The sequence below is a fragment of the Nematolebias whitei genome, chromosome 11 (assembly GCF_014905685.2).
Source record: "Nematolebias whitei isolate Nwh7 chromosome 11, NemWhi1, whole genome shotgun sequence".
Lineage (NCBI taxonomy): Eukaryota > Metazoa > Chordata > Actinopteri > Cyprinodontiformes > Rivulidae > Nematolebias > Nematolebias whitei.
This window is the reverse complement of record NC_056508.1, coordinates 32,655,728-32,667,767: the sequence shown is the minus strand read 5'-3', so window position 1 is coordinate 32,667,767 and position 12,040 is coordinate 32,655,728. Positions and strand designations below refer to the sequence as shown.

Below are 12,040 nucleotides of genomic sequence, written 5' to 3'. Positions count from 1 at the left end.
GTGTGTGTGTGTGTGAAATTTAATATATTGAGCCATCTTATCTGAATAAAAAAACAGCTGTTTTAATTAAAAAAAAACTTTGACAACAAAGATGAATGTGTTCTGAAAAGAAATATATTCCAAAAGTGTAACGATGAACACCATTTAAAACCATCAAACTAACTGTTGACGTGATGAATGGATATTAGATGGTGCTGTAATAATTTAGCCGTGCCTCTTCCTCTGTGTTTGCCTCCTCAGTCCGAGAGAAAGCAGCTCTGAAAGCCATGGCGTACGCTGGCATCAACACCGACTGCTGCAGCAAGCTGAAGGAGGCGGGCAGCAGCTTGCAGGGAGACTCCATCGCCGACTCCATAGACCTATCAGGGAAGAACAAGAAGCGGCGCAACCGCACCACCTTCAGCACGTTTCAGCTGGAGGAGCTGGAGAAAGTTTTTCAGAAGACACATTATCCTGACGTGTACGCCCGAGAGCAGCTGGCTCTGAGGACGGAGCTCACTGAGGCTCGGGTTCAGGTGCGTTTCAGCAAATTTACATTACAATCTACACCTTTTTGAAACTTCTTTTTTTGTAAAAATAATTTCAGAAAAAAGGAGTTCATGATTTACTTTGAAACTTGTTTTCTTTAATTTTCTTAGAGCCCCATTTTCCACAAAGTTATGACGTTGTGTGAAATGGAAATAAGGCTAGAACAATTTGCAAGTTTCATAAACACAAAGTTTATTTCACAATGGATGTAAACATATTGAATGTATAATGTATTCTGGGGAAAAGACAGTGCATAGTTGCATCCACAAATGTTGGTTAAAGCTCTATCGTGCAAAGATATGTGAAATCCACCCTGAAACATCGCTGTCTTCTCTGGAGCACCGCTCAAAGGAAATGGACTGAATCCAAGAGAAAAACTGCTCTGTGGTGTGATAAATTAAAATATGAACTTCTTTTTCAAAACCATGGACGCCATGGAGGGGTTACCATCCAGCCTGTTATCAGGCCTGCCTCTCTGATGGTATAGAGCAGTTAAATTGATCAGGGGCCACAGTTACTGAAAGCCAAGAGCTCAGGGGCTAGACATCCAGCAGTTATTCATTAATTAAGCTTGTTTTATGGTTTAAAATCTAGTGTTTTTTTTAAAGGAACCCACTGGTGGGCCGAACTGAGCTCACCTGTAGGCCTGACTTGGCCCCTGAGCCACCAGTTGAATATCCCTGGTGTAGATGTGCATTAGTACCCTACATGAACAGCTTACACAGCTGTAAAGACTCCGTTGATGCAGAAAAGATTTTAAAACATATGAGCCCACCTGACAAAAATAAATAAATAAATAAAATAAAATCCAGAAAAGGTCCGGCACTGTTGAATTGCTAAAATGCTACTGCAGACAAGAATGGGACAGTTTCCTCTGACTCCCCCAGAAACTGGTCTCGTCAGTTCCCAGATGTTTACAGGCTGTTAGTAAAAGAAGAGGTGATGTTTGACAGTAACGAGGTTCTGAGATGTGTTGCTGCCATCAAACACCCTCCACCCAAAAACAAGCCATTTATCAGCTACACTGTGCACAAAATATGAGTTTAAGAGATTTGGAAATGATGGCATTCTGTTTTAATTTATGTTTTTCACAATGTCCAAACTTTTTTTGGAATCGAGTTTGTAATTAAATGTTTTTTTTGTTGTTGTTGTTGTTGTTAAAGGTTTGGTTCCAGAACCGCAGGGCCAAGTGGAGGAAACAGGAGCGCTACGGGAAGATCCAGGAGGTCCGCAACCACTTTGCTGCTTCTTATGATATTTCTCTTCTCCCTCGACACGATGCGTATCAGGTACCGCAGATTCACATTGAAACGCAGCTTTGATAGTGATGCTCCTGAACGTCCAGGGCACTTCACCCACACAAAACTGAAACAATCAGACTTTTGTTGAGCTGCATTTCCATGTCTGTTCCCTTAATTTCCCAATCTGTCCCCATCCAGATCCAGGGCAACCTGTGGCCCGGTGCAGCTTCAGGGGGAGGGAGCGGTTCGGGTGCTGCCTGCGTCCTAGGAGCTGACTCCATTCCCTCATCCTGCATGAGTCCGTATTCTCACCCCCACAGCAACCTGCAGAGCTTCATGGGCATGTCCACCTCCCCCAGCCACCCACACCACCACCACCCGCCTCACCACCCCGGTATTAACGGTCTCTATTCGCTCCATGGCTTTCCAGGAGGTCTCGGGCCCCCTTCTATGGAAGGGCCGGAGGCTGACTACAAACCGACGAGCTTGGTGGCGCTGAGGATGAAAGCCAAAGAGCCGGGCAGCATTATCTCCTGGCCCACATGACCTCCATCATAACAGCTCCTCTTTAATGCACCGACTGAGCCAAAGCATTACTTTCTGGAGCCAGAAACAGACTCCGATGTACGAAACCCACGTCAGCGTTCGACCCACATATTTCCTCTTTACATTTATGCAAACCAACATGGAGGCTTTTTACAGAATATTTTGGATTATTAAAGGATTGTGGGCAACTTTCTCAAAAGTGACCATATTATTAACGTTCTTGTATGTTCATACAGCAACACCGAAAAGGGAAGTTATTTAAAAAAAATGTAATTATCATATTACTCCTTGTTTCATGTTTGTTGTGATTTACAGTGAGACCAGTAATAAAGGCTTTCATCTTTGTCAGCAGCTGTCTAACTAATTTTGCGAAAGGACATTTTAAGAGAGATGAGAAACAACATCAGCTGGAATTATTTTGGCCTTGACATGACTCTTTCGTGAAAAAAAAAAAAAATCTGTGTTTTTCATTTTGATAGTGGGAATGTGGTTGTGAAGCAGAAATTTCTTGCAGGCTGTGGTTGTCATAAACACAAAGATGTCTGCTGTGCAGGAAGTAAACAAAAAGCCTGGACATGTGCACTCGGCTCAGTTTCGCTCCGGGTGGCATGTTGTGTATGGGTTCGTTAAAGGATAAAATAAAGCAACCATAATATTAGAGAATACACTAACCTGACAATGTTTGATTTGGTGCAGAGTGTAATGTTGCATTTGCTTCCTGTTTTTATAAATGCTAAACTTTTTTAAGCATTAAAGGTGAGTATGAAATATGTGCATGTTATATTTAGCCGTACGGAATCTGCTTGTTGTGTTTCAATCCCAAACAAGTTACTTTTTTAAACGAAAACAACACCGAATTACACATTTCCATCTCGTCTGGCATAAATTACTGAATACCAGCGTATTTGTGTGAAAAAGAAAGAACAATTTCGACCAATTTAAAAAGTAGGTTACTGGTCAAAAACATCATAATTTCTACGTCTTTAAGAGAAACACTTTCTTTTTTTTTTTTTGCTAGCTGCACTTCATGACAGCAACGCTCAGAGCGGTCCTGGGTTCTGTAGAGCCATGAACATGTGGTTCCAATAGAAGTACGCAAAAACCCCATCAGAAACACTTTCCACACCCACAGCTTCAAATTCCAGCCAGGCCCTGGGAGACGACAGCACACTGCAGCTACAGTCCTCTCTGATTAAATCCCAGATTAAGTGGAAGAGATAAGAAGACCTGTCAGGAGGGATGAGGGACGGAGGAGATGGCCATCTTTATGGAAGCTATAGAAATGGCAGCTGCTGGATTAAGAATTTAGCATTTTTGATTTATATTAAATCTTAAACACGGTGATGAAAACTGGATAAATCACAGTAGCATAATTGGTTCAGGATAAACGTAATGAAGACATTTTAAGGAGCTATAAATGTTCACCAGGTTCCTTTTTTAAAAAAGACTTTCAGCTGCAGCGCAGACTTTGATACCGTCCCTCAGTATAACAGCCACAGCTATGGTATTTGTCAAGGAAAGGTTAGGAGAACACAATGCTGGAGGCAGTTATTTCCAAAGCATCACCTTTTATGTCAGGATCATTATATGAGGACTGTCATGAGCCTGTAGAAGATACTAAATCATTTAGCCCAATTATTGGACTGAGCGTATGATTTAATGCTCATTACAGTTTGTAAAGTTGCCTGCAGACCTCTGCTCTTGGCTTTGATCTCACCAGGATTTATCCCCGACTCAATGTGCAGCTTTGCAACCCAGCGGATACTTGTATCCATCATCTCCCATAAAGCTAATTAATTTGCTACAGCAGAGTGGGTCCAGCTCCCAAACAGGAGCAAACAGTAAAATCACGTTAGAGAAGTCTGGCCCGAAAGTTTGAGCAGTTCAATGAGGTGACTATAACACACAGCAGGCAAAAACTGTTAATAGTGGCTAAAAGAAATGCTGCATCAAGCAGGAGTTACTGAAGACAAAGTTCAAATGAGAATGAAAATACAGCAATAAAATCTGTTTGTCTGCTCATTCATGGGACAAAAAATAAAATTAGTCTAAAAATGTAACACACATTAAAATACAAGAGCTTTATTTTAGTGGCCAGTATCTGGTGTAAATTTGACCTGTAAGTTTTAAAGAATCACAGTTATTGAATCACACTTATTGAAGTAGCCGTACATTTTCAACTGATATATTTAGATAAAACGTATACACCAAAACATGTCACCAATAATGACCCAAAATTAGTTCTGAATCCAGTTAAACTTAAGAGCCTTGTCCATTTAACACAGAGGTCTCCGTGGACTCTAATGTCTAGTTAAAAGAAAATATTTTCTGCTCAAATGCTGCCACCTTGTGGTCAAATTGAAAACGGGGCGTTATTGTTCCAGTTTATGAAACAGCCTATTGTTTAAATTGACAAGTGTCCATTACTGACAAATTGTAGTTTTATGTTAACAAAACATAGACCATTCAGAGCAGCATCATATTGTTGTTGTTGTTGAAAAAAAAAATCACACATTCATACAAAGAACCCTATAAAATTCCGTGCTATAATTAAAAATATTGTTTCAGCCAACAAGTGCGTTAAGGACAGCAGAGTTTTAAATCTGCCTCGTTTACATTGTCTGAATTCTCAAACGCAGACAGGCCTGTTTGACTTTAACAGCTTCAGTGAGTGATTTTTTTAACGTAGTTTTTATTTATTTAACAATATAAAAAACATACAAAAATGGCAATGACACATTTAACAAATCTATTTCAGCTAACATATTATAACTAAACCATCCTATAAATAACACATTTTTTTCCAAGAATATAACATATTAGTATAACTTCGGAATTAACAACATCAAAACATATGGACAGCTTCAGTGAGTGATTGACAAGCGCTGCAAACGCTTCCGCCCACTTTCCAGCCAATCAGAACCAAGGGGCGGGACTTCACGCTAATCTTAACAAAATGGCGACTGTTGTTGTTGCAGCGCAGCGTCAGTGAATAAATCCGTTAATCATTTCGGTACATTTCTGTACTCACTGGAAAAGAACAAAACCAAAACGAACTAAAAAAAAAAAGCCCAAGCACCACAGGGTTCGTCTCCGCCCGGGCTGAAATGAAAGGTAAAGAGCGGTCGCCGATTAAAAAACGTTCCCGGGCCTTGGACGATATTCGAGACAGGGGAGGATGCCACCCGACCAGTAAGAAAATGGGGGCTCTGTCGGTTTCCAGTGGGAGTAATAACGGGAACAGTTCGACCAAAAGCGACGGGGGCTCGACGAGACGGAGTCTGCTCGGTGACAAAAGAGACAGAGACTTTGACGGTCACAGTCGGACTGGAAACAACCACAGCTGCCTGCCCGCTGCCGTGAGTAAAAACCACAGCCTGAGTCTGGAGTCGTCGTCACCCAGGTCCGCTTCACGGGTGGAGCAGCGGATTCAGCCTCCCAGCGCCGAGAGTGAGTACAAAACGCTCAAAATCAGCGACCTCGGCACTCAGCTGAGCGACGAGGACGTAGAGGACGGACTCTTCCACGAGTTTAAAAAATTCGGCGACGTCAGCGTCAAAATCAGCCGCAGCAACGACGAGCGAGTAGCGTTTGTGAACTTCAGAAAGCCGGAGGACGCCAGGGCGGCCAAGCACGCCCGAGGCCGGCTGGTGCTGTACGACCGGCCGCTGAAGATCGAGGCGGTCTACATGACCCGGAGAAGGAGCCGCTCGCCCGTGGAGAGGGACGTGTTCGGGGCCGCTCAGAGCCACAGACACTTGCAGAGGCCCCTCTCTCCCACCGGACTCGGGTACAGAGACTACCGGCTGCAGCAGCTGGCTCTGGGTCGGCTCCCCCCACCCCCGCCACCCCCCCTGGCCCGAGAGTTGGAGCGGGACAGGGAGTTCGCCCTGTTCGAGGCCAGGGCTCGTCCTGCTTTCATCGCGGAGCGTGCTCCCTTTCGTGAAGAGGACTTCATATCTCCAGAAGATGACCAAAGAGCTAACAGGACGCTGTTTTTAGGCAACCTGGACATAAACGTTACAGAAGCAGACCTGAGGAGGGCCTTTGACAGGTTTGGGGTCATCACAGAAGTGGACATTAAGAGACCCACCCGAGGACAAACCAACACATATGGGTTTCTGAAATTTGAGAACCTCGACATGGCTCATCGTGCCAAACTGAGCATGTCTGGCAAAATAGTGGGCCACAACCCCATAAAGATAGGTTATGGAAAACCTATGCCTACTACACGTCTATGGGTGGGTGGTCTGGGACCCTGGGTTCCTTTAGCTGCATTGGCCAGAGAGTTTGACCGCTTTGGCACCATCAGGACCATAGACTACAGAAAAGGGGACACCTGGGCTTATATTCAGTATGAAAGTTTAGATGCTGCACAAGCAGCCTGGACACACATGAGGGGCTTCCCACTAGGTGGACCAGAGAGACGACTCAGGGTGGACTTTGCAGATACTGAGCATCATTACCCGCAGCAGTTCCTGCAGCCTCTCCCCATACCTCCGTTTGACATGGTGGCTGAAACTTTTGTCCACCGTGCAACACCTGAAGCTCTCCGTGTCAGAGATCGGACTCCACCCCCACTTCACTTTAGAGACAGAGAACTCTTTCCTGGAGCCGAGTGGTCTAACCCAGCTATACGTGAACGGGTTCGAGCTTCTCTCTTTGAGCCTTTGGAACATTTGGACCGGGAGAGGCGACCTCGGGAGCCCTGGTCTTTGGAGCGAGAGCTTCAGGGACGAGAACCTGCACGAAAACGGCGCTTAATGGAGGATGGACGTCATCTAGACCTTTCTCCTGACAGCACTGAAAGGACAGTAAGACGGAGACGTGCTTCTCCGGATGGCAGTCCTGGAGACGGCAGTAGAGACGGTGGGCGCTTCAGTGATACAGAGCGCCCAGTGAGGGGTGAGAAAGCCTCACCCGCGAGAGAACGCCACAGCAGCTTGGAAAAAGCGGTGGCTGAGCGGAGGCCTAAAACCCAGGGTCTCTCAGACAAAGGAGCTTCAAGCAGCACAGTTGCATCAGGCGGAGAACGCAAACGTAAAGCAGGTGATGGCAAAGGACCCACTAAGAGAGAACGTTCTGAAAACAGCTCCAAGGGCGGTCAGCCATCCAAGTCTGATGGAACCAGACTCGGTTTAGCTTGGCATGGCATGCTGCTTCTGAAGAACAGCAACTTCCCAGCTAACATGCACCTGCTACAGGGCGACCACAACGTAGCCAACGACCTGCTCATCGACAGCACCACAGGACGGCAGGTGAGCGAGCTGAAGATCACACAGCGACTCCGTCTGGACCAGCCCAAGCTCGACGAAGTCTCTCGGCGTATCAAAGTAGCGGGTTCCAGCGGCTACGCCGTCCTGCTGGCAGTTCCTGGAAATACAGAGGAGACGTCCTCCGACTCTGCAGCCTCAACCCAACGGCCACTTCGTAACCTGGTGTCCTACCTCAATCAGAAACAAGCAGCTGGAGTCATCGGCCTGCCTGTGGGAGGTAGCAGAGATAAAGACAACTCGGGGGTTCTTCATGCTTTCCCCCCTTGTGATTTCTCCCAGCAGTTTTTGGATTCCTCTGCTAAAGCTTTGGCAAAAAGCAAAGATGACTATCTGGTCATGATTGTGGTTCGTGGTGCACCATAGAAAAGAAACGACCATACACTAAGATCAAGTGGAATTAAAAAAAAAAAAAAATCTGCTCTATGTCAGTAAAACTTGCATGCTGTGTGTTCTGCATCTTGGGGTACAGTAGTATGGTTTTTGATTGTATGTTGCCACCTCATCCACTAAAAGGACTCTCAAACTGAAAAGGTTGAGTTATTTATTTTTTTTAACAATACTTTTTAGTAGGTGAATGAGTTTAATAACCATTGCAAACCTTCTGTAAGTCAAGCTTCTGTAAAAAAAAAAAAAAAAAGTTATATTTTTTGGAGTTTGGATTCAGTTAAATGCTGTAGCCTATTTAACTGCATTTACAACAAAATGTTACCTTTCCCAGTTGTAAGGGAGGTCAAAGGTAGCCCTTCAACACTTGCTGACATTAACATGTCCACTACAATGAAACCGCCTATTATGAGTGTCGAAGCCACATTCCTTTCACAATGTTAAGCATCTAGTTCAGACTTTTAGAAGTGGGGTTCTGTGGATAAGTTGTTAACACTAATGTCTCACCTGTTGGTAACTGCTTTTGAACAGCCTCGATTTGGACAAAGATGGTTTAATGTTGACCAGATCAATAAGCTAACAGCTAATCCAAGCAGGGCTAAGTGCTTTGCTGTTTTTTTAAACAACTCCAGTCTCATGTTTTTCTTAACGGTTCATGCAAACACTGTTCTAAATGGTTCTGTTGCTGTCAGCTCTGCATTACGTGGCAGAAATATTATTGATGTAACTTTCCCGTAAAGCTTCTGCCACTAGTTGTGGCACTTGCAAATAACTAATATTACATAAGTACATATGTATGTAAAAAAAAAAAAAAAAGTTGCATTTGCAGGAATTGCTATGAAATATGGATAAAGTTATTTTTATGGCGGCAGCAACTCTTTCGTCGTGGCCTCTCAGACTTGTTGGCTCATTGGTCTCGTCAAAATCAACCTCTATTTCTCCAAACTGTGATTGTTCAAAAATCTAACGCAGCAGGTCTTTGATTGTCCAGAACCTTTTCACAGAACCTGTAAAAAAAAAAAAAAAAACCTGAACTATCCCTTTAACCAAAAAAAAAACCCATCTGAATAAGTCATTGTTTTGTTGGTTCTGGTGTTAACTTCCCTTACACGTTTCATCCACATCAATTTTTTTTTCTATTTAAAATCCTCTGTTACCATAGCAACAATGTTGAGCACGATTCTTATTTTGAATCTGAAGGCGTTTTAGTCGACGTCTAGATAATGATCTCATTGGTGTGGGGTAAAAAGTGACACTTTTGAACTTTTCAACTCGTCACAACTCTTTCAGTGGACCACACTCCTGTTACTTTAACCACCTGACTTATTTCTTTGCTTTTGGTTTCTCAACAATTTTGAAACGAGTGTGATTTACTGAAAAGATCGTTTGAATTTTCATGGATCTCGTGTGTGTTCTGCTTGTGTCAAAATTGAAAAATATAAATATTATTTGATTATTTTTTTCTTTTTAGAAACAGGTCCTTCATTTCAGTAACTTGCATTATAAAGTATGTAAGCGACAGATTTATATTCTTTTTACCTGGAGCACATTTCATCATAAATATCAAACTATGTGTGGAATGCTGAGTACTAACAGATGTGGAACTTTATAGCATAGGAAGCAGTCTACCATGATACAGAAAACAGTTGAGCAAATACTAACACTTTTCTCAAAGTAAATTTCGATTATTATTATTATTTTTTTTTGTAAACCTCTTTATCCCTTAGAAATGGTTCTGCATTGTGATTATATAAAAATGAAGCACTAATCTGCAACAAGCTTTAGAGGGTTTTGTGTTTATATTGGAGTCCTTGTTATTTATTTCTTTTAAACTAGCAAGTCTTTTAAACGAACATTTAAAACCAGTGAAAGGACGATCCAAAGTAAGAAACCTGCTGTTAGTACACGTACTAGGTCTGTGCAGTTTTCTGGTTTTAGACGTGTTTTAACCGTTGAGCTCAATTTTAGACGTTTAACTTGGACGGTAATTCACTCATGCCTGCCAACATGGTTGATTTAACTTTTTGTTTAGACATGTTGTTTTTGTCATGCAGTAGTAACTTCAGTACTGACTTTTGATTTCATTTGTAATGAAAACATACGTGCTTGTTGTACATGTGAACATCACACCCGCTGAAACTTTGGACTTCATGGAGACGAGGCGCAGAGCTGCAAGTCTCTGTGGAAAAGGCACCCCTAGTGTTTGTGAGCCCTCACCGAACGAGGCGGCTTTTAAGTTGTGTAGCCCATCTGCGCCTGTGATGACTTCTGTTTTAAGTGGAAAAATTGAGCAGTGTACGCTTTGATGTCATGGGAAAGGAAAATCCGTTGTGCCCATGCGAAGTTGTTCACATAACTACCGAGTGCATTTGGGCACCTAATGTGACCGTTTGTCAATAAATTGTTCATTTGAAGGAAAATGTTTCTTCGGTGGAAATCAATTGAAGAGACGAGCTGCGATGCCATGTTGTGTTTCAAAGGAGTTGTCACTTGAGATTTTGTTTCTGCTCGCAAGAGGGGAGACAATATGCAAGTTGGCTCCGGTGAGGAGAGACCCCCGCGCTTCCTGTGAGGATCACTGTTCGCTTGCAGGCCAGTTTTGAGCTCCTCGCTTCACGGTTCACTTCCTCGACTGCCCCTGCTGGCATGCGAACACCTGATCAGGACCGAGGAGCCTCCGCCTGCTCTTTGCTTGCAGTATAACGGTGACAGATGCGCAGTCGTGCAAGTTGGGAGGAAAAGGGGGCGGAGCTTCGCATGCCTGCGTGCTGTTTTCTTCTGGGGCCATTAAAGGTTTCACATGCATTGATCCAGTTTCTGAATCAGAGGCCAGAGAAGCTCATCGCTGGTTAAACACTCCACCTGGGAGATCGTGGCTGACACAACTCTGAAATTTCTATAGCTCTGCAGTTCTCTGCCTCACTGGAGGCCGGGCTGAAGCACTGATTTGTCTTTATTATCCTTTGCCCAGTTCTAAATTTGACTTGATGTTTGTATCAAGCAAAAGGATTGGCTCAGATCTCAGCTAGGAATATTATCAGCCCCTTGTCTTGGTGCTGTTCTCTGATCGAATCCTCTGAGATGGAGTGAAGCTGTCACCGTCAGGTCTGCTGCAGGATGGAGACGAAGCACCAACAGGTCACTTGTTTGGCCATCACCTGGAAGGGACCATGCAGCGGACACCACTCAAGTCCTCTGTTAGACGTTTAAGGCCTCTTGACACAGTTTTTCTATCCAGCTACCATCAGTTTGAGTAGTTACAGTGTAAAAACATAGTGTTCTGTGTTGAAGAGGACATCTTGAGGAGCACAGAGCAGCAGCTTCTCGTCTCCCACGTTCTGGTAGTTGGTGCCCAGGACAGAGGTGGTGTCCATGTGGGATCATGGTGAGTATGATGAACAAGTGCTGCCTGCCATGTCTGTGTCCGTGGCAGCAGTGGTGAGTATCAAGTGTCAACACATCCACAAAGAAAAGGTGCACTTGTGTATTTATCTTAAAGTCAAAGTAAAGTTTCCTCATTACATTTCATCCAGTGCTGCTTCGATCAGTTACAGAGACGCTCGAACACAATGAAGGATTACAAACAGGATGCTTGAAGTTAATTTGCAGAGAACTCTTATTTACCAAAAATTATAAGCATAAGCTTGGATTAAGTGACTTCTCTATCACCAAATATTGCACATTCAGTTAATTTTGTCACCTCAATGGGGATTTTAGCCTAAAAGATAATTCAGTAGTGAGACATAGTAAAGTGCAGGAGAGGTGAAAACCAACCGATTCAATTTCACAGCATTAGATGATGATGAACGTCTGCACAAGTACTGAATGTTGCTGTATGTTTACTACATTATTGCTCGTTTCCATTACCTTTAATATACTACAATTTAACACGCAGTTCAATAATGCTGGATAAGTTATAGAGCACATATGTCAAATCAAGACCTGAGGGTCAAATGCAGATAGTGTACACATTTGACCCCCAAGATTATGTTTTAAATGGGATATATTGTTATTGACTCATTTTGCTTAAAGAACGATACTTGGACAACATTGAAGTTCCCCAAA

At 43.4% G+C, this 12,040-nt stretch overlaps 2 protein-coding genes across 2 annotated transcripts in view; both read left to right on the top strand.

Moving 5' to 3' along the window:
• The window catches only part of alx3 (ALX homeobox 3), a 5,839-nt gene extending 3,157 nt beyond the window's left edge, over window positions 1-2,682 (top strand). Inside the window, exons 2-4 of the mRNA XM_037684210.1 lie at window positions 241-515; window positions 1,692-1,817; window positions 1,968-2,682. Of these exons, the coding sequence (XP_037540138.1) occupies window positions 241-515; window positions 1,692-1,817; window positions 1,968-2,315 (749 nt within the window). The 3' untranslated portion in view covers window positions 2,316-2,682. The remainder of the gene's footprint in view (window positions 1-240; window positions 516-1,691; window positions 1,818-1,967) is intronic.
• A 2,565-nt stretch (window positions 2,683-5,247) lies between these two features.
• On the top strand, window positions 5,248-9,033 carry rbm15 (RNA binding motif protein 15). Its single transcript, XM_037684895.1, has one exon. The coding sequence runs from the start codon at window positions 5,423-5,425 to the stop codon at window positions 7,952-7,954; it is 2,532 nt and encodes an 843-aa protein (XP_037540823.1). The 5' UTR covers window positions 5,248-5,422; the 3' UTR covers window positions 7,955-9,033.
• The last annotated feature ends 3,007 nt before the right edge of the window (window positions 9,034-12,040 follow it).